General features: G+C 45.3%; 2 protein-coding genes across 3 annotated transcripts in view; one reads left to right on the top strand and one right to left on the bottom strand.

Annotated features, from left to right (window-relative positions):
- The first annotated feature begins 11,353 nt into the window (after positions 1 to 11,353).
- On the top strand, positions 11,354 to 22,759 carry PDZK1 (PDZ domain containing 1). Its single transcript, XM_032780982.2, has 9 exons — positions 11,354 to 11,889; positions 12,219 to 12,462; positions 13,417 to 13,553; positions 15,845 to 16,040; positions 16,833 to 17,029; positions 19,194 to 19,388; positions 20,156 to 20,455; positions 21,386 to 21,400; positions 21,509 to 22,759. The coding sequence occupies exons 1-9, from the start codon at positions 11,680 to 11,682 to the stop codon at positions 21,575 to 21,577; spliced, it is 1,563 nt and encodes a 520-aa protein (XP_032636873.1). The 5' UTR covers positions 11,354 to 11,679; the 3' UTR covers positions 21,578 to 22,759.
- Positions 22,760 to 22,856: 97 nt separating this feature from the next.
- GPR89B (G protein-coupled receptor 89B) overlaps positions 22,857 to 27,992 on the bottom strand; it is a 26,775-nt gene continuing 21,639 nt past the window's right edge. For both annotated transcript variants that reach the window (XM_032780980.2, XM_032780981.2), the window contains exons 12-14: positions 24,964 to 25,053; positions 23,640 to 23,705; positions 22,857 to 23,532 (exon numbers count right to left, since the gene is read on the bottom strand). In XM_032780980.2, coding sequence (XP_032636871.1) covers positions 23,326 to 23,532; positions 23,640 to 23,705; positions 24,964 to 25,053 — 363 coding nt within the window. In that variant the 3' untranslated portion in view covers positions 22,857 to 23,325. The remainder of the gene's footprint in view (positions 23,533 to 23,639; positions 23,706 to 24,963; positions 25,054 to 27,992) is intronic.

Genomic DNA, 27,992 nt, shown 5'->3' with positions numbered 1-27,992 from the left:
ACCACTGACCACTCAGGTTTGGCCCCTCTGCTCTGAAGGAAGGGTGGCAGGGTCAAATGTGAGTGAGTAGCATTGTGACCTGATGCACAGAGTCACAGCGACACTCAGGTTGACCCCTTCTCACCTCAAACACATATTGGGCCCTAGGCACATGCCTAGCTTGCCCATGCTTTAATGTGGCCCATACGCTTGCAAATGCTGACTCATCCTTTCCCAAAGCCCCTTGCCCTGACCTCACTGCCCGAATACTCATGCACCCACACCCATTCTCCCACCCAGCTGCAGGGCCACACACACCACACTCACACCTAAAGATCATTCGCATCCCCATTCCCAGTTACCAAATTTTCCTTTAACTCACTCACCAGAAGAAGAGAATCCCAATCTTCCACCCTCGATTGGTAGACACTCCCCTAACACTACCTCCCTCAACTCCGCCCTGGCCCTCCAGAACCTACCCATACAGCCTACACCCCATATTCTGACTCCTCTGAAACTGCTCTATATACGCAAAATACTGTTCTCAAAACAATATACGGCTCTTACAGCCTTATCTGTATCCACCAAGTGCATTGAGCCAACTGGCCCTTAGTGAATATCAAAACCAACAAAACTTCCTGACAGATAACCCAAATATCATGCTGCTCCTAGAGGAGCACATGACCTGTGGAAAAGACTGGGACATGAGAGACTTGGGTTCTATTCCCACCTCCACAAGTGACCTGCTGGGTGACCTCAGACATGTTGCTTTTCACCTCTCTGCCTCTGTTTCCCTGGCTGCCCTTTGTCACTCATGTTGGTTTACATTGTAAGCTGTTTGGGGCAGGGACTCCATCTCACTATGTGTCTGTAGAGCACCTAGCACAGTGGGGCCTCTACAGGGTTGGTGAAAGAATGTTTCGCATCCTAGGCTAAACTTCCACCTTGCGCCCCCCCACCCCAGCGCTGAGGCGCCCCCTGCTTGCGGCAGCTCCCCACCCTCCACCCTGAGGCACGCCCCTCGCCCCAGGTCACCCCTGCTCCATGCACAAGCACCTCGAGCATGCCGTGGGTGCTTCACTTCTCCCATCTCCCAGCCTTGCGGTGCCTAAGCTGATTGGCGCCGCAAGCCTGGGAGGTGGGAGAAGTGAAGCAGCTCACCCCTGCCCCGCCTCCTCCCCCGAGCACACCATGGCTGCTTCACTTCTCCCCCCTCCCAGGCTTGCGGCGCCAATCAGCTTAGGCGCCTCAAGCCTGGAGATGGGAGAAGTGAATGTGGCCACGGGTGCTCGGGGAGGAGCGGGGCAGGGTGAGGCTGGGGCACACGAGTTCCTGCTGTGTGCTGCCCCCCCCACCTTACTTGCTGCAGGCGGCCCTCCCCACGCTCCCCTGCCCCAGCTCCCTCCGCCTAACTGCCAGCGGCAACCGGGGCAGCCGAAGATCCGGCTGCCATGGTTCCTGCAAAAGAAAATGGCACCCCCCAAGTGCCAGTGACCTAGGCAACCGCCTAGGTCGCCTAAATGATTGCACCGGCCCTGGACCTCTAGATACTGTTGTAATACAAATAATAATCCCTACCCTCAGCATGCCTTGCAAATTCACATGGAGTCCACGCCCAAGGTCCAGTAGGAAAATTTCCATATATGTATATATACATCCATATTCATCCTGTCTATATGCAAAGATCATATTAATGAAACATTCAGGTTGAGATTTCCAGGCCTTTCACTTCCACTACCTCTACCCCTCTTGGGACTGTTTGTTCCTATTCTTTAGCCCATGACAGACATGGATATCATGCCTCATTGATTCCATAGAAAATTTGGTCAGTTTACACAGGGAAATGTGTCTTTTAAATTTACTTTTCCTTGTAAACCAGGCTAATTTGCTATGGAAACAATCAGCATTAAACATGGAACCCCGTAACGCCATTTTACCACATTATAACCAGGCCAGTTACTAATCTGGAGACTACAACCAGCAGAGGTGCAACACAAGCGTTATTTCCAATAGCTGAGTCCCTGTCTGTCACCAGAGCCTGCAGATGCTCATTCCTAGTGGATGAGCAGGTCTTGGCTCTGCTCCTTGGAAACCCTTGTCTCCCTTAGAGGAAAGTTCTCACCAAGAGCAAAGATCAGGCTTATCTTGGATCTGCTCCCCGTGAAAGTCTTAGTTTGAGAGTACATGATCAATGAAACACCGCAGCAGAATTCAAAGTTGCTGAGAAAGGAGAAGTGATTTGCACCTCTGCAAGCAGGTTATCAAGTAGGTAAACACATGCATAAGACTCAGTTAAATAAATAATCTTTTAAATTAACCTTTGCTCAATCAAAGTCCAGCTGTACTACAGGTACAGCCACAGGAGAGACTGCTGGAGAGAATTCCCTAAGGAACAGCTCTACGCAGACACAGGTAAGAACTTCCCTTCTTTCTTCACTAACCCCTTTCCCCCAAAACATCCCAGTAGTTACCATCCTGGTTACCTTTTAGGTGCTTTACCCCCATTCCCCATAAAGCTTTTATGCAGCAAAAGGAGAAATAACATTGAGCCCTGTGCTAACTTCCCCACTTCCCTCTGAGGTGCATGAGTTCACCATTTGCCTTTCCCTGCACCTGAATGTTTCTTAGGCCTTGTCTACACCGGGATTTGCCTCTATTTCAGGCTCTGGTGTACACTCCTAGAAAACATAGGACAAACAGCTATGAGCTGCAATTTTCACCAATGCAGGGTAAGCTCTGGTTTCCAGCAGGGTAAGCTCCATGAGTACAAATGGTAGCTTTTCCTGTCTACGCTGAGGATTTGCCATAGTACAACTGCATGGTGGCTAGAATCAGGGCAAATCTTGAATTTTCAAAGGGAGGGTGGATAAATCATGTGCTGTGGGCTCCTATTCTCTACCTATAGAGGAGCTGTATTTGGCATGGCCTGAAGACCCTCTGCCAGGAGAAATTTTCCAAATCAAGTCAAGTCTCTCTCTAGATACTAGGAAAGGATGCACCTGCTACAACAGAATTTACTTCAGTCTTAATTTCTCTTTTGTGGATATGTGCCGAGCGAAGTTTGAGGTTTTGCAGAACATTAAATCCTTCCAGCTGTCTGATCAATGGGTGGGGCTCCAAGATACCAAAACCTTCCGGTATCTTCCTTCAGCTTCCATAACACATCTGTGCTCCTCTGACCTTCAATATACCAGTTGACCTGACCCACCTATGCCTCTTCACTAAAGGCACAACCATCTTTAAAAAAAAAAAAAAAAAAAAAAGGGAAAGGGGATTGTTTTAAGGCTTGTTTACACATGAAAATTAATCTAGAATAAAGTCTGGTGTGAACTGAAAGCAGATTAACTTCCTGATTAACTCTGTGTGGGCATTCTCACACAGAGTACCTTATTCTGAATTTGTTAAATAGCTTTGAATAAGGGACTCTTATTCCAGAATGAGAGGGTCCACATGAGGAGTTAACCAGGAATAGCTCTTCCAGAATATAACCCGATTGACAAGAGTGGTGTATGCAAGTCTGTCCGTCCATCCCCCTCCAGGAGGATAGCAACAGTGAACAATTTGGAGGGACATGTCCGCAGCTAGGACTTCTCTGGTATTAATGGGATCTTCGACAAATTTTGTCAATGCTTCTTGGAAATATTGTCTTTTTAATGATCTCTGGACCCACAGAGTCCCAGGCCAGACCATCCCTGTGACATTGGCCTATTCCTCTATAAACTTACCCAAATGTATTGTTTGATGATTCTCACTAGCCACAAAGCAGCTCATGGACTCTGTGGACCTAGGCTGGTATCCTGTGGGTGGTCACAGAAAGTGATTCACAGGGTCAGGAACCTGGGGCAATTTGAGTAACAGACAGCTGTAGTGAGACAGACATGTAAAACTTTACAGTAGGTGATCACATGGACTTTAATTGCCAGGGCTGCGATTAATGGGTAATCTCTGCATCACAGCTTGCCTTGGTCATTTGACAGATTTCTCTCTTAGTGGTGGTAAGCAGCCAAAAGCCCATTCAAAGGGCTATAGGTCATTAACAACAACATTATACAGCCTTCTGAAAAGCCACTCAGAGAAAGATGTCCTAGTTAACCCCTGCAACTCCTACACATATTAGCACAGTTCGTTACAGGAGCTGTTGAAACAGTGAAACTGGCTCTTCTTGGTCCTGTTACCCAAAGTGAAGTCACACACCTTATCTTCCATGTATTAAACTCTCTCTTGATGTGCATTTTATAATGGTCAGGCACACAAAAGAACAGAGTTCCATCCCACCTCGTAGTGATACACCAAAGGACCCATCTGCTGCACAGGCAGCTGGCCCTAAATTCTGCACAGAAATCCCCTGGTGTGTGGGGCACGCTGGGGCAGCAGACTGGAAATTCAGCATCATTTAACATAACACTTAAAAATTGAGTTTTTCAGTGAAATAAATGGAAAATAATGAACATAGCCTGCTATTTCTACACTTTTTTCAAATTCCTTCAAGATATCCAATTTCCTCCAAGGTGTGTCACAATTTTTCCGCTAATTATGCATCACTGTACCGTAGAGGTCAGCAGAGTGAGAAGCTGGAAGCTCTGGCAGTTAGATAGGTAGTGAGCTGAGATCTTTGGTGCCTGAGAAGGCAGGTTAGGATTGTGGGATAAGCATATTATCTAGACATTTCTGCTCAAACAACCAGCAGCAAAATAGTTAAAACCCATTCCCAAACCAGTGAGGCTACCTCTGTGCTAGCATAGCTTCCTCCTGTAGACATACATCAACAGGAGTTTTTTTACTGGTTTACACGACTGCCTCCTGAATGACATTAGCTATGCTGACCAAAGCCCTCTTCCATCAGCATAACTGCATGTACACTGGGGTTTTTATCAGCTGGGAAGGTGGGTTTGCACACTCCTGACCAACACAGCTATGCAAGTAGAAGTTTTAAGTGTAGATTAGGCCAGAAGGGATTCAAAACATTTAGTAAATCCAGATTCTTTCCTTGGCATCTGTCTTTCCTCCCCCCATTTACAGTAGAAACATCTACAATAGCAATGCCTATCTCTAGTTCTCTGCACCTGAAGTCTAAGTATGAAGAACTCTAAGGCCTGGTCTACACTATGCGTTTAAACCAATATTAGCAGCGTTAAACCAATTTAACACTGTACCCGTCCACACTACGAGGCCCTTTATATCGATATAAAGGGCTCTTTAAATCAGTTTCTGTACTCCTCCTCAACGAGAGGAGTAGCACTAAAATCAGTATTACCATATTGGATTAGGGTTAGTGTGACCGCAAATCGACGGTATTGGCCTCCGGGCGGTATCCCACAGTGCACCACTGTGACCGCGGGACAGCAATCTGAACGGATGCTTGGCCAGTAACAGGAAAAGCCCCACGAAATTTAAAATTTCATTTCCTGTTTGCCCAGCATGGAGCTCTGATCAGCACGGTGGCAATGCAGTCCCACATCCAAAAAGAGCTCCAGCAGGACCGTACAGGAGATACTGGATCTGATCACTGTATGGGAAAACAAATCTGTTCTATCAAAGCTCCGTTACAGAAGATGAAATGCCAAAGCGTTTAAAAAAATCTCCAGCTACACAGTGCTGTGTGACAAGTGTACGGAAGCCAGAGACTCAATGGACGCTCATGGAGGGAGGTACTGAGGACTCCCGCTATCCACAGTCACAGCAGTCTCTGAAAAGTATTTGCCTTCTTGGCTGAGATCCCAGTGCCTAGGTTCAAACACATTGTCCGGCGTGGTTCAGGAATAGCTCCTCAGTTTACTCCCCTGCACCACCATGTGAAAAAAAGGGAAAGAAATCGTTCTCTTGACTTCTTTCAATGTCACCCTATGTCTTACTGAATGCTGCGGAGACGCGATGCTGCAGCAGTGAAGTGCAGTATTTGCTCTCTCTCCTCCCTGGTGGCAGATGGTGCAGTAGGACTGGTAACGGTCCGTATCAGCCCGTGAGTGCTCCAATGCTATAAACTGCTCAATATCTCTTGCTGGCCTGAGGTGAGGCTGGCCGGGGAGGGGGGCGCCTGGGTAAAAATAGGAATGATTCCGTCACTCCCAGTAGATGGGACAGAACGGCTGGTAACCGTCTTCATCATAGCAACGGGCTGACCTTCAATCAGCCCCCCTTTTCATGTGTAAAGAAAAGATTCTGTACTGCCTGGACTATCATAGCAGTGGATGCTGGGCTCTTCCCCCACACCATTAATGTCCTGCCTGGACTGTCATAGCCCCGGGAGGCTGCCTCCCCCTCATTTTATCTCACAACAAGTCACTGTTTCTTATTCCTGATTCTTTATTACTTCATGACACAAATGTGGGACACTGCCACGGTAGCCAGGAAGGTTGGGGGAGGGAAGCAACGGGTGGTTGTTGCAGGGGCACTCCCACGTGAATGGCATGTACCTCCTCATTTCTGCAGGATCTGACACAGAGCAGCTCTGCTCTCTGATACACTGGTCTCTAGTAACTTGCCCATATTAGGCAGGACTGACTCTATTTTTAGAAACCATAAAGCAGGGATTGACTCAGGGAGTCATCCAGTTTTGCTTTTGCTCCCCAGCCCATCTCAGCCAGGGGCACCCATGATAGCAGCAGACAGTACAGAGGAACAGATAACCGTCATCTCATTGCCAATACCCCGGCAGCAGATGGTACAGAATGACTGGTAACCATCTCTGCTATCATGCACAAAGCAAATGAATGCTGCTGTGTAGCACTGGAGTATCGCCTCGTCTGTGGCATCCAGTACACATACGGACTGTAAAAAAAAAAAAAAAAAAAAGCTGAACGGGCTCCATGGTTGCTGTGCTATGGTGTCTGCCAGGGCAATCCAGGGAAAAAGGGTGTAAAATGATTGTCTGCCGTTGCTTTCCCGGAGAAGAGACTGATGACATCTACAGAACCACCTGCGACATGATTTTGCCCCCATCAGCCACTGGGCTCTCAACCCAGAATTCTAAGGGGCAGGGGAGACTGTGGGAACTATGGGATAGCTATGGAATAGCTACCCACAGTGCAACATTCCGGAAATCGACGCTAGCCTCGGACCATGGACGCACACCGCCGAATTAATGTGCTTAGTGCGGCTGCGTGCACTCCACTTTATACAATCTGTTTTATAAAACCGGTTTATGTAAAATCGGAATAATCCTGTAGTGTAGACGTATCCTATCAGAGCTAAAGGACCCTCAGCCCTTCCTATCTCAAATATTTTTATTCAATAGGTGGGACTGGCTTCATTTTCAAAGGGACCAACCAATAACTCCCATGGTCTCACTCCAGAAGGGAGACTAGATGTCCCGATAAAATCGGGACCGTCCCGATATATAAGTGTTTGTCCCAATTTTTTTTTTCCTCTGCTGGCAGCCCTCCTCCCCTCCCCTCCCGCAATGTGTCCTGATATTTTCTTCCTCTCATCTGGTCACCCTACACTCCAGACTCAGCACAAATGGGACAAGAGAGAATTTAACCGCTTATGCAAAAGGAGGGAAGTACACATTTCATTCTGTGTGGAAGGGGTTGGGGATATAGAGACAGACACTGAACTTAGCCAGAAAAAAGGGCTTTGTACAGTAATTAGAACAGATCAGCAGCTACAGGCTGACATGGCAAGCTAGGCTCCCTTAACTTCTTTAATATTTTTACTCCTGGGGGTGATTCTGCGCCAAAAGAAATAAATCTGCATACAATATTATAAAATTCTGCAAGTTTTATTTGCCAAAATAGCACTACATAATCACGCCACTTTCATTAATTTTGGTAATTTATTTAAAAATACCTGTCAACAAGTATGTCTGTAACAATACAGACACATCCAAAAATTCCCCCAAGAGTAGAGAGTTGAAGAAACCCCTATGACAACCCAGTTCCTGTTTCCCAACCCTTCCCAGAGTCCAGACACTCACAACCCCTCCCACACAGAGCCCACCTGTGGGGGTCCCCCAGCCAATACACCTGAACTGTCTCCTCTGCAGAGTCCAACCATGGTCCCCACCCAGCCCAGATACCCGCACCCCTTTTCCCCCCCAGAGGCCAGCTGCAGCCTCCCCCCCGCCCTGTCCTCGACACCCGACTCCCTTCCCCGCAGAGATTCAGAGGGAGAAACAACTTGATCCTCGGTCCCAGGCTTGCACGGAGTTTCCTGTGCACCACTCTCTCCTTCCCTCAGGCCATGCTGGGAACTGCAGCTTCCATGAACCCTTAGCTCCCTCTCCCTCCCCCAGCAGTGTCTTCTATGTGCAAGCTGGACTCTGCTGAGTCCAGTGGCCCATAGTGGCAGCTAGCAGCACTACAGTCCATTTCTGTGGAGGAAGGACATTGTGCACACGTGATATTAATTTCTGCAAAACTCTGCATTGCGTAATGGCGCACAATTCCCACAGCAGTAATATTTCCCCTAACAGTCTCTTTGACCAATTAATGACCCAAATAAAAACCTCTTTTGTTCCAACTTAATTCTATTTAGCCAAAAATACTAAGAAGGGTCACTTTGCTCAAAGCTACCTGTTTCTTTCTTAATCTTGCCCTCTTCTAAGAATTCCATTTTAGCCACACCTCAATTTTCTTTACCACTGGCTACACCTGTCAGCTTAATCTGCATTATGGTTTCTCTCCCATGAGGCTCAGTTCTGGAATAGACCCTGAGTAGTTTCTCATCTTATTTTCCACAGCAGACAAGTTCTCTCTCTGGCATTCTGCCTTGAGTCAGTCTCCTCCTTAGCAAGAGGCAGACACCACCTTCATTTGAGATGGAAGACAGAAGCATTTTCTTCTTTGTTATCTTTGTTAAAAACACTTTGGCTCAAATGACCTACCCAGTGCATATTGTGGCAAAGTTCCTCCACTTATTGGCGGATTTGCTCGCCTCACAGATTCACCCTGTGGGTTGGGAAACAGCCTAGAGACCTTCCCCTCTGGTAGAAGCCACAGTCCAGGTCAATTCCTCCTGTGTTTGATCAAAAGTTGGGAGGTTTGGGGGGAACCTGGGCCCGCCCTCTACTCCAGGTTCCAGCCCAGAGCCCTGTGGACTTCAGCTGTCTAGAGTGCCTCCTGGTACAGCTGCGCAACAGCTACAACTCCCTGGGCTACTTCCCCCATCGGACCATCTGACTGGATTTGGACCACGGGCCTTCACTAGAGTCTGTTAGAGGTCTTGCCCTTGTGGCAAAATGGGGGAGGAAACGCCGGTAATACTCCCACCACCCCTAGGAATGCTCAGACTTGCTTCTTACTACTTGGTAGTGGCCAATTTTGGATGGCCTCTAGCTTGTTCAGTTGAGATTTTACCAGACCTTTTCCTACCACGTAGCCAAGATATTTGGCCTCTGTGAACCCCATAGCACGCTTAACAGGGTTTGCCATAAGGCCAGCTCGCCTGAAGTCATCAAGGACCACCTCCACCTTCTTCAAGTGAATTTCCCAGTCTGGGTACATCATCCAACTAGGCCGCAGCATAGCTGGCATGGGGGGGTAGTAACTTGTCCATGAGGTGCTGAAAGGTAGCTGGGGCCCCATGCACTCCAAAAGGAAGGCCCATATACTGGAAAAGACCCTCTGGTGTAGAGAACGCCATCTTCTCCTTTGCATCTTCGGCTAGGGGTAGCTGCCAGTACCCCTTTGTCAAGTCTAGGGTCATTAAGTACCAGGCATTCCCCAGACGGTCCACTAATTAATCTATGCGGGGTATAGAGTAAGCATCAAACTGGGACATCTCATTTAGTCGATGGAAGTCATTGCAGAACCTCATGATGCCATCAGGTTTGGGCACCAACACTATTGGGATGGACCACTGACTGTGAGATTCTTCAATGATCCCCATCTCCAGCATTTTCCTGACTTCCGCTTTTATTTCCTTGCTTTTGGCTGCTAGCACCCAGTAGGGCCTCATTGTTACTCTGGCCCCAGGGTTCATGACGATGTGGCGATATGTCCCAGTTCTGCGACCTGACTTTGTTCAGAATACATCTTGATATTGGGCGATCACTTCTTTCTTCTGGGCTGTCGTTAGATCAGGAGATGTCCTCACCTGTTCAGGGTTTTTGTTCCCTGGGTGCAGGTCTTCCCGAAACACTGTGCATGCCTCTCGGGTATGCCAGGGTTTCAGAAGGTTGACGTGATATATCTGCTCTAGTTTTTGATGTCCCAGTTGTCGCATCTTGTAATTTACTTCCCCTACTGGTTCAACTATTTTACAGGGCCCTTGCCACTGGGCCAACAGCTTACTTTTGGCTGTGGGTACCAGTACCATTACTCAGTCACCAGGCTGAAACTAACGAACCTTGGCTTGATGGTTGTAGTAGGTTTGCTGGGCCTCTTGGGCCTTCTCTAGGTGCTCCCTCACTATGGGAGTGACCCGGGCTATCTGGTCCCTCATCTGTAGCACATGCTCTATGATATTCTTCCCCTCATTGGGTTCCTCCTCCCAAATCTTGGCTATGTCCAGGATACCTCAGAGGCTGCGCCCATATAACAGCTCAAATGGGGGAGAATCCAGTTGAAGCCTGAGGTACCTCCCGGATAGCGAACATAAGGTAAGGTAGTAGGGTGTCCCAGTCCTTCCCATCCTGACTTACCACCTTCCGTATCATAGCCTTGAGGGTTCAGTTAAACCTTTCTACCAATCCATCAATCTGCAGATGACAGACTGAAGTTCTCAGGGTATGTATATGGAGCAGCGTACAGAGGTCCTTCCTTAGCTTCAACATAAATGGGGTTTCTTGGTCTGTTAATATCTCCTTTGGTAGCCACATTCAGGCAGAGATCCCCACCAGCTCTTTTGCTATCATTTTAGAGGCCGTGTTCTGCAGGGGGGCGGCTTCTGGGTAGCAAGTAGCATAGTCCAAAACAACAAGCATAAATTGGTGGCCCCAAACTGTCTTCTCCAGGGGTCCCACTAGGTCCATGGCTATTCGCTTGAAGGGGACCTCTATGATGGGCAGGGGTACTAAAGGTGCCCTCAAGTGGAGACGGGGACTGTGCAGCTGACACTCTGGGCAGGACGCACAGTACCTCCGCACTTCTTCATGTACTCCAGGCCAGAAGAGCCGTCGTAGGACTCGTGCCAGGGTCTTCTTTACCCCCAAGTGTCCCCCAGATGACTATAGGCAAGACTTAATACAGCGTTCTGGTGTTTTTGAGGTACTGGGCTCTGCTGTACCTTCTGTCCCTGTACTGGTGCAACCCGGTATAAGCGATCCTTCTTCATTATGAAGTAGGGTCCTGGCCCCTGGGTTTTCCCTTCCACAGGGACCCCATCTATTTCAGTCACCTCCTTCCTGATGTTGTCATACGGTTGGTCCCGTCCAAAATTTCCTCTCCTGGAGCTAATCTGCCCAAGATCTAGGGGCCCAGTCTCTGTTGGCATTAGGGTGGGGGTCAGACTCAGGTGCTTCTCCTTCCTGGGTGGCCTCCTTTTCAGCTGCTCAGGTCTGCCTACCTACGAGAGTGACTCTCTGGCCTCACCTGACTCTTAGCAGGTTAATTGGAGTCAGGTGTTCTCATTAGCCTGGAGCAGCCCCTGCTCTGGTCACTCAGGGAACAGAAAACTGCCTATCCAGTGGCCAGTATATCTCCCTTCTACTACTCTGCTGTTCCCAACTTGCCTGGGTCTACCACAATATTTAAAGGGAACATACTTCCTTTTCCTGGTCCTGTTTTCACACATACCCCTTTTCCATTCTGCTTGGCAGAAATGACCTCTGCTTTCCAGCCTCGAGAATGCATAGTGACCAAACAAGAGGGGGAGAGTTATGGATTCTACCTGCGCATTGAGAAAAACAAATTGGGTCATCTCATCCGGAACGTGGAGGAGGGCAGTCCAGCTGATAGGGCCGGCCTGAACGATGGAGACAGAATCCTGAGGGTCAATGGGTTATTTGTGGATAAGGAAGAGCATGCACAGGTAAGTCTAACTATATTTTGTGGTCCCAGACATTTCTCAAAACCTCAGCCCCATTTTCGGTATTCAGTTCAGCAAACCTTCACCTGCCACTCCTCACAGTAAATTCTGGAAAATCTGAGAGCTGAATAACTGAGCTCACAGGATCATTTGTACCTCACATATTGGCTTCACTGGAGCTTGAGCAAAGGGGAAATGATCCTTGATGAAATACTAAGGGCACTGGAAGCTGCAGAATTCGCATGTGCTGTGCCCCAGAGGGGGGAATTTGTATCAGCCATCTGGATGCTTTTCTGACGTTACTACCTCCAAGCTCGTTCTATCTATTGTAGGTAGTGGAGCTGGTCAAAAGGAGTGGGAATTCTGTAACTGTCCTCATTCTGGATGAGGCATCCTATGAAAAGGCAGAGAAAGAAGGGGTGAACTTTGAAGAGTTGGGTCAGAAGCAGACAACCCAGCAGCAAAAGGAGCAGCCACCAGTGACAAATGGAGTGACAACTCCAGTTCCACAGCCTCGGCTCTGCTACCTTGTGAAGGAGAGAAAGAGTTATGACTTCTCCTTGAAAACCACAGTTGGTGAGAACAATGGGTGTAGGTAGTAGGCAATTTCCCAAGGGCACATTTCTTCTGGTTAGGAGTGGGGATGGGAGTTGGTTCTTCACCAGCCTGTTCTATTTTCTGTCAGCTGTTGAAGCAGACTTGCTAAAACCATTTGCATCAAGCCCTCCTCATATGCCAGAAGCGCCCTACAAATGATTGCTCAAAGTCCCAGACACCTCCTTCAAATTACTGTGGGAACCAGCCCTCGGGGTTCTGGAGCTTATCTGAAGACAATCATGTGAAAGGCGCTGAAGCAAAGGATGACACTGTGCAAAAGGCAAAGAGCCTCTTCTGATCAAGATGTGTTCACGTGGGAAGCACAAAACTGAACTAAGAAAATTTTTCTTTTGAACCCTTTCCATACTTGCCCTTTCCAAAATGCTAGGGAAAAGAATGGGTAGGCTTCTGTAGACCCATACTGTCTCTCTCTGTTTGGAAAGTGCCTAGCTCATGGAGGGTGCTAGCACAATATAAATAACACTGTGCACTAGACTAACCCAGGGATGAAATTTGGAAGTCTTTCAAACACAAGAAACTCTGACATGTGGATAAGCCACAACAAACAACAAAAGTGGGTCTTAACCAATTCAAACTTTAGAAAGTCACTCCATTTTCATTAGTAGTAGCAGTCAACCAAGCCACCATAATTGGTGCTTTGGGCTGTCTCAGCAGAAAGGCTGTTTAGGCCACAGATGATGAAGTTCCCTCCCCTCTCTAGAGGTTATCCCTCCAGGGCCAGGATGAGGCACACGTGTGGCTGAGTAGAAAAAACTTGTGCTGTCACTGTATCTGTTCTATGGATAAACAGAGTCCGTTGGTCTCCAGGGCTGTCACTACAGCACCTTACATCAGCATGGAATTTGTTTGGCAACCAGTGACGGCATGTGCCAGTGGCCTGCTCTGTGTAGTAAGTTCTCTCACCTGTTCTAGGTCAGAAGGGTGTCTTCATCATAGGCTTGTCCCCACAAGGAGTGGCTGCAAAAGCAGGAGTCCAACATAATGACCGCCTGATTGAAGTGAATGGGAAGAACGTGGAAAACGACAAACATGAGGAAGTCGTTGAAAAGGTATCTACTAGCATGACTCCTCTTCTTCCTTCATTTAAAGCCAGTTCCTCTGTCTGAGGCTACTTGCAATGTCAACACTGTTTGAATGCATTCACAAAGCAGGTGAAGAGGCTGAGGTCAATACCGTACATTATCAGCAACACTTCAGTCACAAAATATGCTGCTACTTTGGCTTTGTTTCTTGGATGGGTCAGGGTAGCTGGAGTGCAAGGCTGCTGAAAAGGTTGGCTGATCTTGAAAGTCAGGGACAGACTTCCACCAGACACCCTAAGCTTGCTTTGGAAGAATACTGCCCTTGAGTCAGGCCCGAATGGTGTAAGCACCACAACTGTACTGTTGCCATAAGCCTGATTAAATAAATGGTGGCACAGTATTAGGAATTCTGAAAATGAGGATGAAATCAGCACATCTGCGATGGAGTCCAGTACAATGGGAAATCTTTCTGGTATTAGGATGGTAAGACTGGAAATCACAGCAGTTTGTGCTCTGTGATTTAGCTGAAGAAGGATTTGATGTGAAGATCTGGATAGTTACAAAAAGGAGGATTTCCAGGAAATGGGATTCCCTCCTGCTAAGAAACACAAAACTAATTTTAACAGTGCAGTTTACAGACTCGATCAGAGCCAAATAATGTAACCTAGCTGTCAGTAAAAGGGACCCAGAGCAAACGAAGTGTGCAAGAAAGCCTGCATTTCTGATCATGAAATGTCCTTCTGCCACATCCTCTCAACAACTGGTATATTCCTGTTTGTGGTGATGGTAGTTTAAAGATCTACTTGGTGTTAGGGAAAATAATTAATGTAGTCTGAGAGATCAAACCAAACACTGATCCACTGAGGGTAGCATCAGAGATAAGGATAGAAAGAAGAGAACATGTGACTTTTCCATTAGTCTCTTTGGTTAAAATCACACATGCTGAGGCTATAAGCATTCAAACACAGTATGACTATGAAGGAGCTTGAGCTAGAAAAGCTTTCAGAGTACCACTATCCAAACTACAAATCCTACAGCATTCCACTGCGGTTCTCAAACTCCCAAGGGAGGTATGGGAACGTGTCAGGGGAGAAGCGAGCTGTGTGTTTTTGTTTTATTTATTTTTTTAAAGCATTCTGGCTGCCAGTCCTGAGTGGCTGGGGCTCGTGCAGAAGGGCCATGCACTCCTGGGAGGCAGGGACAGCAGGAGCTCCACCTCCTGGACTTGGGCTGTCCTCTCCTTCCCCTTCCCTCCCCTCACCCCTGCCCCCAGTCTCTCACTGGGAGACAGCATGGGCTCAGGCTCTCCTCCCCACCGTCCCAATCTCATACCTTGAGGTGGCTGTCAACCCCAGAGTGGGAGCACAGAAATAAGGGTGGCAATTGGGCATTAAGTCTGCTGTAAAAAGTGATATTGCTGAATTTCTCTTTTCACATTGACACCTTTACTTCTGTGCTGCTGGCACAGTGCTGCCTTCAGAGCTGAGCACCCAAACAGCAGTTGCTGCTCTCCGCTCTGCCACTGAGTGGCAGTATATGTACCTGGGGGGAGGACACAAACTACTACAGACATAAAGAAGGGGGGGGGGGAACGATCAAATAAGTTTGTGAAGCAATCCACTATGATCCAAACCACTCTATTAACTATGAAAAATTGCAGTACTTGTGTTCTGTACTATTGTTGCAATACTTTTTATAAGGAGAAGAAATATGCAGGTTTTGAGTGAAGATGGAGAGAAGAATGGGAGTAGAGAAACAGAGGTATGAGGGGACAGACAAAAAACACAAAGTTAGGGTATGGGAAAGTAGGGGGATTAGAAGTAGCTCCAGAGCAGTCAGAGCTGAATGTTATAGTAACTTGTGGTAGATGCTGCTGTCTACAGTCATATAGGCAGCACATGGGTGCACATATTGGAGCACCATCCAACAACCTAGTCTGTATAGACCTTACAGCCCATTCACTTACAGCCCACAGGGGTGGCTCCAGGCACCAGAACTCCAAGCGTGTGCCTGAGGCAGCAGGCCACAGGGGGCAGCCTGCTGGTCACCATGAGGGTGGCAGTCAGGCTGCCTTTGGCGGCATGCCTGCAGTTTCGGCGGTAATTCGGCGGTGGGTATGCCAAAGGCGTGGGACTGACGGACATCCCGCAGGCATGCCACCGAAAGCCGCCTGACTGCCATTCTTGGGGCGGCAAAATACATAAAGTCACCCCTGACAGCCCACCGTTGTACATCAAAGAACCTGCCAATATAACGCTCTCCACAGCCCACACACTCCACTCAAAGGCCTGTGTTTGAGATTGTGTGTGTCGTTGCAGGTGAAGAAGTCTGGGAACCATGTTGTGTTTCTGCTATCAGATAATGAAACTGACCAGTACTACAGCAACCACCAGATGATGCTGACAAGAGACACAGCCAGCCTGAAATTGCTTCCCCACAAACCCCGACTTGTGGAGCTCAAGAAAGGAGACAACGGCTATGGGTTTTTCCTGAGGGCGGAACAAAATGGTAACGGTGAGAACCCAGCCATCAGCCAGGCCCCTACGTGCTCTGTAGAGTGCTTTTATGGGGCCTGTAGGACTCCTACTCTCCAGTGCCTACTGCTCATCTTGGAAAGATCATTTCCTGTCCTGCTGCCAACCCAGTCCCCCCACAAACACAGCTCACCACAGCCAGGCACCTCCAATCTATAGCCTGTTTAATACAGGAGGCCAGACTAGATGATCCCAAATGGTCCCTCCTAGCCTTGGAATCTATGAATCTCCTTCAAACCTTCCAATCTGAGGTGGAACATTCCACTGTGCTGCTCGTGGCCCTCCTCACCCACTACAGTCCAGCTCCCATAATCTCCATTTGTGGCAGCCTCCAACCCCAGGTTTTTGAGGATCAGCAACGTGTCCAGGGTAATGTCTGATTGTTTTTCACAACAGAACCCTGGCTTATCTGAATGGCTTCAAAGGGATCCTTGGTTGCTCCCTCACAACTAGGTTCACCAAAATCATGAAGCACTCTATTTTAAGTAGGCTTAAACTCCCCCGCCCCTTGCCTCAGAGTAAACCACAACTTCCATGTGTCTTGTTCAGGGGGAAAAGAACCTGTATTCAAGTCACTTGGAAGGAGATCTAGATCTGCGCTAGGGTTACCCCAGAATTAGCTAAATCAGGAAGCTTATTTCAACCTGAAATCAGAGAACGAGTTTCTACCATCTTAAATATCTTTTATAATCCAAACCAAACACATCCCATGAACAACTGCTTTTCTCTATTTGAACTAGGCCTGTATTTTTTTTTTTTTTTTTGAGATCAGGTCATTTAATTAAGGACATTGATTCTGGTAGCCCGGCAGCGAAGGCCGGTCTAAAGGACAATGATATTCTGGTGGCTGTAAATGGGGAGTCAGTGGAGGCACTGGATCATGACACCGTGGTGGAGAAGATTAAGAGGTGTGGGGAAAAGACCACGTTGCTGGTGGTGGATAAGCAGACAGACACCATGTATAAACTGGTAAGGCAATGCAGGCTGGGGTTGGGCTTGTATAGCTCCTCACTAGATAAGACACAGGCAGCAATGAAATAGTGGGTCCATTCTGAAAGAAGCACCAGTTCAAAGGCTTTTTAATAGCCCTTATTCAAGTACTCGCTATAGCGAATGTCTGAGATGGGCTCATGTCTGTCTCCCTCAGCAGAGACTTCTGCAGTATGTCACTAAACTTTCCAATTTACTCTTGCCCTAGACCTTCCTATATACTACTGAAACAATACCAGATTCGAGCAGGTCAGTGCACAGACCAGCAAGTTAACCAATTGCAACTACCAAGCCGTTTCCTGTATGAATTAGAGGAGAAAACTCTGCTCACATTTGTGCCCATGTTGCAACTTTCTACCTCTATCACTGAAGAGGTTTTAATAAGCACGTAGAATTCACAGGTGTGACCTATCCTGACTGTTGTAAAGATTTCAAAACGCAACAAGATGTTAGACTATGGCTGTCAAGCACTTCAAAAGATTAACGGCGTGATTAAAAAAAGTAACCACGCAATTAATAGCACTGTTGAACAATAACAGAATACCATTTATTTAAATATTTTTGGATGTTTTCTACATTTTCAAATACACTGATTTCAATTATAACACACAATACAAAGTATATGGTGCTCACGTTATATTTATTTTTATTACAAATATTTGCACTGTAAAAAACAAGATATAGTATTTTTCAATTCACTTAATACAAGTACTGTAGTGCAATCTCTATCATGAAAGATGAGCTTACAAATATAGAATTATGCACAAAAAATAACTGAATTCAAAAACTAAACATTGTCAAACTTTAGAGCCTACAAGTCCACTCAGTCCTATTTCCTGTTCAGCCAATTGCTCAGACAAACAAGTTGATTTACATTTGCAGGCTATAATGCTGCCCGCTTTTTGTTCACAATGTTACCTGAAAGAGAGGACAGGTGTTCTCGTGGCATTTCTGTAGCCAGCACTGCATGATATTTATATGCCAGATGCACTAAAGAGTTGTATGTCCCTTCAGGCTTCAACCACCATTCCAGAGGACACGTGTTCATCCTGATGACAAGTTCTGCTCAATAACAATCCAAAGCAGTGCAGATTGACATGTTCATTTTCATCATCTGAGTCAAATGCCAACAGCAGAAGGTTGATTTTTTTTTTTTTGGTGGTTTGGGTTCTGTAGTTTCTGCATCAGAGTGCTGCTCTTTTAAGACTTCTGAAAGCACGCTCCACACCTCGTCCCTCTCAGATTTTGGACAGCACTTCAGATTCTTAAACCTTGGGTCAAGTGCTGTGCTATCTTTAGAAATCTCACATTAGTACCTTCTTTGCGTTTTGTGAAATCTGCAGTGAAAGTGTTCTTAAAATGAAGATGTGCTGAGTGATCATCTGAGACTACTATAACATGTAACATATGGCAGAATGCAGGTAAAATAGAGCTGGAGACATACAATTCTCCCCCAAGGAGTTCAGTCACAAATTTAATGAACACTTGCATGTCCTCTGGAATGGTGGCTGAAGCATGAAGGGGCATACGAATGTTTAGCATATCTGGCATGTAAATACCTTGCAATGCTGGCTACAAAATTGCCATGTGAACGTCTGTTCTAACTTTCAGGTGACATTGTAAATAAGAAGTGGGCAGCATTATCTCCCGTAAATGTAAACAAACTTGTTTGTCTTAGCAATTGGTGAAGAAGAAGTAGGACAGAGTGGACTTGTAGGCTCTAAAGTTTTACATTGTTTTGTTTTTGAGTGTGGTTATGTAACAAAAAATCTACATTTGTAAATTACTTTCACGATAAATAGATTGCACTACAATACTTGTATGAGGTGAATCTAAAAATACAGCTTTTTATTATTTTATTGTAATAAATTTTATTTATATTATTAATAATTTGTAATAAAAATGTGAGCAGTGTACACTTTGTGTTCTGTATTGTAACTGAAATTAATATATTTGAAAATGTAGAAAAACATCCAAAAATATTTAATACATTTCAATTGGTATTCTATTGTTTAACAATGCGATTAAAACAGATTAATCGTGTGAGTTATCTGCCATTAACTGACAGTCTTAGTTTAGACAGATTTTTCTGTAGGAGTTTTTACATTCATATAAACTCTTTCCTTTGCTTTTGGTCTTTCAGGCTCAAGTTTCCCCATGTTTGTACTACCAGGAAAGACAAGCTTCTTTTCCAGCTGAAGCAGAGGAAGAGCCGACCTCACATGCTGAGCAGGAGGTGAATCACAAGACCAAAATCTGCAGGCTGGTGAAGGGTCCTAATGGATTTGGCTTTCGTTTGAATGCAACCAAGAATATGCCCATGCAGTTCATCAAAGAGGTACTAACCTAGGGCTTTTAGCCTGAGAGAAGCATGAGACACCAGAAGGGACAGTCTGGGCTACAGTGAGATATCCATTCCCTTCCTTCTGTGCTGTGACTGCACTCAGAGCAAGTCACTTTAAGCCATATGTAACAAAAAGGCAAGGTCTGTCCTACGTGCTCTTGACTAATGGAGTTTTAGTCCTTGAACTCAGCATGAACTCACACCCCTAGAGGAGAAAGGATGATCTTGTGATTAAGGTACAGGAGTGGGACTGAGGAGACCTTGGATATATTCCTAGCTCTGCAAAACTTTTGGGGTAAATTGCAAAACTTTTGTCTCTATTTTCTCTTCTTCTTTAATACTTATCTAACCCACAGGAGTGTTGTACTGAATATAACAATATATGTAAGGGATCAGATATCCACAAGACGCTATACAAATGTAAAATACGACAAACCATTCTCTGATCCCTTAAGTACCACAGTTAAATCTACATACCACCACCATGGCCTCTCCCCCACAACAGAAGTCCTGTCCAAGTCAAAACCCATTACAGGACTTGTAATAAAAGTGGAATATATTGGAATACTATGTTAAAGTCTCATCCTTTCTCCTTCTCCAATTAAGTTCTGCTCCAGAATAATTTCTTCCAGTCCTTACTCTTTCTCCTGTATTCGGGGAAAAAATCACAGAACATCCATTCTCTATTTATAATACTTCAGTGTTAATGCAACTTTAATGGTACTGTGCTGGTATCACAGCTTCAGAGCCTGTGTTCGCAGATACTGAAAGGTGGGCCAGCTGATGCAGCAGGACTGGAAGAGGAGGACATTTTGGTGGAAGTGAATGGCGTGAACGTACTGAACGAAACCTATGATAAGGTTGTAGCAAAAATCAGTGACAGTGATGACAGATTGACACTACTGGTGTGTAAAAAAGCAACCTATGAATACTTTACGTCTCAGAATATTCCTATTACTGCCTCTCTGGCAGATCAGCTATATGACACTACTGATCCTCCTGCTTATACAGAGAACCCACCAGCAGAGCCAGAGAGGACTTCGCCAGAACCAAGAGAAAGGGTGGGTAATCTTAAGTTAACCAAATCTTGCGGACCAGGTGGTGGGGAAAGGAACCTGAATCAGTCACTAAATTCACTTGAGGTGGGGTCTATGAATTCTAGTTGTATTCTGGATTTACCAGATCTGATCTACATTAATTAGTATGGAGTGGCAGACCTGGTTACAGCAGGGTAGAACCACTTCTTCTCCCTACTCCACACACAGAGTATCTACTGGAGCCTGGGAAGGGAGGACAGGAGAGGGGAGAGTGTGTGTGTGTGTGTGTGTATGTGCGTGCGTATGTAAGAGAGAGTGTTGAGAGACAGCATTCATTAACGTAGACGAGAACCATATCCTCAGGAATTCTTTGTTCAGCCACAGGGAGCACAGGAGCTAAGTAACTGTGAACATGGGAAAACCATGTGAAGCACTCTAAACCAGCGCAGATTCTTTGGTGGGCATGGGACGGGTAGACTGTGACCAAGTGAGACCAACAAAGGTCCTGAGAAAAAATAAATATTCTGACCACACTGGTTCAGGGAAACTGTGCCATCAACAAGAGTTTGAAATTTGCTCTTGTCAGAAAAATGACACCTGTACTCAACTGCTCTGATCCCTGTGTGGATTCAGGATCTTTGCTGTGAAAAATAAACAAGTTTTTACTCCTGTTCATGCAGGAGACACAATAAAGCTAGGAAGGAACGAACTGGATTCTATTCCTCCACATGTATTATCACCAGAATTGTTAACTACGTTCCAGCTACAGATTCTTTCAGTGATATCTTATGTCTCAGGCTGGATTTGCAGAGCTATAGTTAAACCTTTCTTTTTATCTTTGACCTTGGTGGATTTGATATGAAAGTTGAGCAAGAACATGGAATTCCCACTAGACAACTGGGTCGCTTTGTAAAGTGCATTTAAAAGAGTAATTCACTAGCTTCTCACGCAAAGGCAAATTCCTCCTGGGCATAGGTTCAGAACAGATTGTTAGTTCACAGTGGCATGAGGAATCGCTATCGCATTATCTACAAACCATAAAATAATCAGAAATTTCAACTTATTGCTTTTCCACAGGCCAGCTCCTCCTCCTCCTCTTCACTCTCAATTGCCTCAGCAGAAGAGGAGGATGACACACAGTTATGATGAGACAGACCACAACAGAAATCAATCAGACATCTTCCAAGGTTTAAAGAAAGTTCTCTTCATCCAAGCAGTCTTTGTTCTTTTACCTCCCAGAACCACACTGTGCTATGGAACTTCATACTTGTGAGGACTGGAACAGCAACTTTCTTCTAACTAACTTTCCCTGAAGGGGAACAATTTCACTACTCCCAAGAACAACCACTCACCTACCTAATGCTGCTAATCGTAGTTCATTGGTCTTCTGCCCGGTGAAGTGGATAGTTACTTCTATTATTGATCTGTAAAAGCTTAAATGACTAATCAGGAACATCTGTCATCTTGCGGGGGAGGAAATGTGATTCACAAATCAATAAGCACAATAAAGCTCCTTAATACAGAAACTGATCTCTCACATCCCCCACAAGAGACTTTTTTCCTCTTAATCACTGTGGCTATTATATGCTATATTTACTGTAACACAATCAGTTTAACCCAGTAGATGTAATATATCATGATAAGCTAATGTATTCTGTGAAGAACACTTCTTCTCACTTGCTAACAAGCTGTAGTATTGTCCTTTCAAAACAATAAGCTAACTAACAGTTCACTGTTCAGAAGCTGCAAGCACCAATCCCTCCACCCCACTCTCCTAGCTGCAGATCATGGCAGTTTGAACAGTGTCTGTAATTCAGTGTAAACAGCTTTGTTTGCTTACATGCCAACACCTTGTCTCTAATGCAATATGAATCAGCTCTGTGGTACCGATAGTGGATGCTATACCTCCTTGGTGTAAGCTTGAGACAAAGCATAAATAAATCAGAGCGGCTATTTCTCCTTCCCGGGTCTTACTCCTGCCATCTATGATGTATGTTCCACAACAGCTTTAAAATGAGCAAAGTCTGGGAGAATGGTTTTCCGCAAGCTATACATTTAAGTTGCATGGGTGAAATTTACCTTCGTGACTTGCATTAAGCCAACAAGGGACATGGGCTGATGTAGAATATATCGGTCAGTGGGGAACACTGAATTTCTAGTGTATAACGTAAACTAGTTATAGCTACCACCTTTGACTTCGCACTAAACTCCAGTGAACAGTAACCCAAGGCATGGATTCTGATTCATCAGGCCCTAAATGGTAACAAAGGACTAACTTCCAATTCCTAAAGAAGCTAGATACTAATCATGCACATCTCCCCTGAATGTCAATCCACTTCCCCCTCTGCCAAACAGTGACATTCACACATTTGCCCATCTCTATTAAAGTCCCTGGGACTGACACAAACAATTATGATGCTAGTGGTGAGGTATTACGAAAGCTGATTTAATTTCACAGACTCAGACATTCAGATCCAGAATCAACACCCTCCAACTCTGGATTAAGACTGATTTGTTTTTAAACTGAAATCACGTTTCCTCGGTGTCCTTTATGTAGAATTCTTCTACCTGTGATTTTAAGAGGTCTCTCCTCAGACCATCCTTGGCAGATTTTTCAATACCATAAGACACACCTGTCCCATGGATTTTCCTATTCCGTGGCTCTCAGCTGTCCTCCACTTTTCTCCTGCCTCTGCTGTTTGTTCAGCTCATGGCACCCTGTTCAAAGGATGAACCATATACTTCTAAGTGCAACTGTAGAAGTCAGAAGGGCCAGTTACATCATCAGAGCACAGAAAGAGCTGTCCTCCCTCTCTCTTAATCCTGTCACCCCTAATGAGTTGCAGTAGTCCACCAGAAGGGATTATAGAACAGTGGGCAGAACTGGAATGGATTCAGAGTGCCATGTGCTTCTCTGGGGCCTGTTTATGTGCCAAGTAGAGGAAAAGGATGCTGGAGAGAGCGCTAACCAGGAATATCACATCAAACCAACGGTGATAGAAATTGAACTGCAGCTCCCCCAAGACTTCTGTAATGATAGTGCGATACTCCAGGGGCATACTCATCCGGATTAGGAGCACGGAAGAGACGAAGTACATCCCCTGGAGATAAGATACAGGAAGTGCATCAGTTAACTGCTTCACGGGTGGTTACTTTGCTGAGATGGGACAATAATAATAAAAGCTCACTAGCAGGTCTGGATACTCACCATGATCTGTGCCAACAGCAGAACAATAACATTGGAGGACTTGCTGCTGGAGATGGCATAGAAGAACTGTAAAGAGGAAAAAAGTACTGAAAACAGGACTCTCATTACCAGGAGTGTTTGTGCTCCCTTCTACAGGAACATGGAAGGAATACATGCCCCAATCATTCCTCTTTAGTCCTAGAAACCAGCACTGAAGGAAAAAAACGTGCTTCCTAGACCCTTCAAAGGTACAGACCTGGGCCTTGTCCCCAGTAGAGCTACAAGTGTTTTAACATAGGCCCCACTAAATCAGCTACTAACACTGCATGGCCAGCCAGTGTGGAGAATCCAGTTTTGAAAAAAAACAAACAAACAAACAAAAAACAACCCAAAATACATTCTAGCCTAGGAATGACTAAGCCCAGTTTACAGGCCAGCATCAAGTGGGTCACCCGGTTGTGTGTTGCCACAGTTTTCCCCTGTGGTTGTACTAATGCATTAATCCCCTACCTGCTCCCCAGAAACAGCTAGCAGTTTAAATGAAGCAACCCAAGTCCTCTTAATCGCCATTCAGTACCCAATACTAACAAATCCAGGCTTCCACATCGTTAAGCCTTGTCTACCTTACACTTCGTCTCTTAAAATTTCCCATTCTTACTACCACTGATAGTAAAAACAGTGGAAGGGCTAATATAAACTGCTCACAGGCAGCAACCAGGGATTAATCACTAGATTTGTTCTGAGCAGTTAGAAAGCCTTCTGACTGAAACAATGGGAGCCAATTTAGACTAGCATGACTACTGTTGATAGCAACAGGGAGATTTTTCTTTTTTAAGAGAGAAAGTCTAGGGCAAGGAGAGAGTCTCAGATTATACTACAAGTTTTAAAACATTTATAACACTATTTAGAGCCCTAACACTAACACCATTCCTCTGCTTGGACTGGAGGCACTTATAGATTGTGCACTGCATTTAGTGACTGAAATTGCCAGAAAAAGTTACCCTCCCCTTCTCTAATTCAGCCATAAAAGACTTTTTTCTCCATCCTACTCCCTGCAAGGACTTCTATCCCAGCCTTCCTCATCCCCTATTTGTCCACTAACTGAATAGAGACCACAGGTCCTACATTTGTACTGAAGGTTTACACCAGTGGTTTTCAACCTGTGGGCTGCAGACCTATCTAAGAATTCCAAAGGGGTCTGCACCTCCATTCAAAAATGTTTAGGGGTTCACATATGAAAAAAGGTTGAAAACCCTTGTTTACACAATGTTCTCTTGACTAAGTTAGAAAAACACACAAGCTCTCTTGGACTGCTATCATGAAAGAGGGCCCTGGCCAGGCGTACCTTTGTGAGTGTGATCAGTAAGCCTCTGATGGAGGTGACAATGATTATTCCAACGAGGATAAAGGAAATGTGCTGAGACCAGAATTTTACCTGCACCAACAAAAACAGGAAATTGTTAAATCCCTGGGGCCAGGCATTTGAAGAATGTGTGTGGATGTGCACTTAACAGGATCTCTGAATTCTCATACTGTGCAGATACTCACTGTAGAGAAATTTACATACAGGTATATATTCTCCTGCAAGGGCACAAAGATGGGTACTTTCGTGTGCAAGTGTTTACTCTACACACATGGGAAATGCACAGATCTAGCCTATATGGACTTCATGGAAGGAACTGAGGGTTCGGATGTGAATATTTATAGAGTAAATACAAAAGAACACACATCTATTTGGTACATAAACCTAAATGCCTCTAGATACATGTAATATACTAGACAAGGCCTGTCCCTGTTTCCATCTGTTCACAACAAACATGTGAACCACTGCCCTCTTCTGGACAGCTGGTATATGGCTACAACAAGCAAAGGAGATTATTATTATAGGAAGGGCTGCTAGCCCCATCTATTATTAAGGTTGCCCAACACATTTCATTATAAGACCCTCTTTTCAGTTGGTTATAACTTGGCCAAATTTTAATTATTTGGGCTGAAATTTTCCATGGAAAGTGTCTGCCTCAAAATTCCAGAAAGTTTCAGTCAAAACAATTCAGCCATCTCCAAAAACAAGGCTACAGAAAAGTACATTGTTTTGACCATGTTAAAAAATTCTGGAGATCTTTTCTTTGAAAAGCAGTAAAGCCCCCATACACTGGAGTAGGGGCTTGGAATTTGGGAGGGATATGCCTTTTGACATCCTTGTGAAAATCCACCCAAATGTGTCCAAGTTAGATAAACCTGAGAAAAACTCCAGTTTGCATAGACTTGGCAGAGACTTGCTGGAATGCAGTTATATTCCCTGAAAATTCCATTCACACTGAAAATGCTCCAGCCTGAGGCTCAGCAGGACTTTCCCTGAAATTGCACCTCTGAGTTGCTGGGGATTGTGCCAGGTCCATCAGGGTGGATTAAAATCTGTTATTTTTCTTTTAATCAGTTTTTTTAATTGTTGTTTAAATTACAATGCATTTTTCTTTTTAAAAATAAACCTGTTTAAAATTAAATCTTGATTTAATATAAAATATATTCAGGCCTAAACTTCCTATAATTTGTAAATGTGAAACATATTTTGGTAAGAGAGGTTTATGTATACAAAACATTTAAGGCTGTTTTGTTTAATAAATATAAATATATGCTGTTTTGTGTATTTAAATAACTTCCAGTTACCATCCTAATGCAGTTAGATACAAATAATGAGCAAAAAGTTAATTATCTAGTAAATAATATCTCATTCACTATTTTCTAACACACTAAAAATGTAGAATTAAAAAGAATCTGAAAATATTAAGCTATATAATTGCTTTAATAAATGTATATATATAAATGTAAAGGCTCTATTTAGCTGTAAATCAATGTTTTAATGGTTAGATCAACCCATGAGAATGTACCTTCTTTTAGAAGGTAACTGAAGTACAAATAGAAAAGTTGATTAAAAATCAATGATCAAAATAGGGACTTTCCACTTGGTGATTTAAATCATTATTTAAATTGCCTTGATTTAAATCAATCCATCCTGAGGTGCAGACACCTAAACTGAGATCAGGGAGCCTGTCTCTGCTGTGCTCTCAATTATTACCCTTCCTCCTCCTGCATCTGGCCCAGGAAGCCCAAGGGAGGAATAGGGGGGCAGAGAGGAAAAAAATAGTATGTTATCATTAGGACCCTATCAAATTCATGGCCATGAAAAATGCGTCATGGATCGTGAAATCTGGTCTCACCCATGAAATCTGGTCTTTTGTGTACTTTTGCCCTATACTATGCAGATTTCACCAGTGTTTCTCAAACTGCGGGTCCCGACCTGAACAGGAGTTACGGGGGACAGCGAGGGGAGCCAAGGTTATTCTAGGAAGGTTGGGTATTGCCATTCTTATTTCTGTGCTGCCTTCATAGCTGGTGGCCAGAAAGCAGAGGTTGCTAGCCAGGCACTTAACTCTGAAGGCAGCACCCAATCATGACATCTTTACTTCTGCACTGCTGCTGGCAGTGGCGCTGCCTTCAGATGTGGGCTTCTGGCCAGCAGCCACCACTCTCCAATCAGCCAGCTCTGAAGGCAGCACCACTACCAGCAGCAGTGCAGAAGTAACAGAGGCAATACTGTGATCCCCCACCACAATAACCTTGCAACTCACCCCCAACAACCCTCTTTTGGGTCAGGACCTCTACAGTTACAACACTGAAATTTCAGATTTAAATATCTGAAATCATGAGATTTATGATTTTTAAAATCCTATGACTGTGAAACTGGCCAAAATAGACCGTGAATTTGGTAGGCCCCTTGTGATCACATAACTACAGACTGTACCAGAATGCATACGCAGAAGAAAGCTGAATTAAGCCTCCATAAGCAACCTTAATGCTAGCATTTCCTAACTTTTGAGTACTTGATGTCAAAACCTTAATCAGGTCCTTTAAATGTAGTTTGCATGTATAGTTATTTATATAGTGCAGAGGTGGGCACACTACAGCCTGCAGGCCACATCCAGCCCGCGGGACCTTCCTGCCTGGCCCCTGAACTCCTGGCCGGGAAGGCACAATACTCTGGGCAGAGGAGTTACGAGCTTCTGGAGCGGCACAGCTGCAGAGCCCAGCCTGACGTGGTGCTCTGTGCTGTGTGGTGCCGACGGTGCGGCTGCAGTGCTCCAGTCACCAGTGCTCCAGAAAACGCAGTAAAGGAGCAGGAGGAGTTGGACAGGGGGCAGGCGAGTTCAGGGGTGTGGGCAGGGGTGTGGATAAGGGTTGGAGGGGTCACAGTGCAGTGAACAGGGGGTTGAATGGGGGCACGGATCCTGGGGGGGCAGTCAAGGATGGGGGGTGGATAGGGCTAGCTTGCTGGGGTCCCCAAGGGAGCGGTATAATGGGGCTGGCAGGGTCCTG

The sequence above is a fragment of the Chelonoidis abingdonii genome, chromosome 1 (assembly GCF_003597395.2).
Source record: "Chelonoidis abingdonii isolate Lonesome George chromosome 1, CheloAbing_2.0, whole genome shotgun sequence".
In the NCBI taxonomy this organism is placed as follows: domain Eukaryota; kingdom Metazoa; phylum Chordata; order Testudines; family Testudinidae; genus Chelonoidis; species Chelonoidis abingdonii.
The sequence above is the reverse complement of the archived record's forward strand: the minus strand, read 5'-3'. Positions and strand labels throughout refer to the sequence as shown.

Coding starts and splice junctions, on each gene's coding strand:
- PDZK1 (XM_032780982.2), top strand. CDS start 11,680: ATGACCTCTGCTTTCCAGCCTCGAGAATGCATAGTGACCAAACAAGAG. Junction 11,890..12,218: donor ATAAGGAAGAGCATGCACAG/GTAAGTCTAACT, acceptor TATCTATTGTAG/GTAGTGGAGCTGGTCAAAAG. Junction 17,030..19,193: donor CAGACACCATGTATAAACTG/GTAAGGCAATGC, acceptor TTGGTCTTTCAG/GCTCAAGTTTCCCCATGTTT.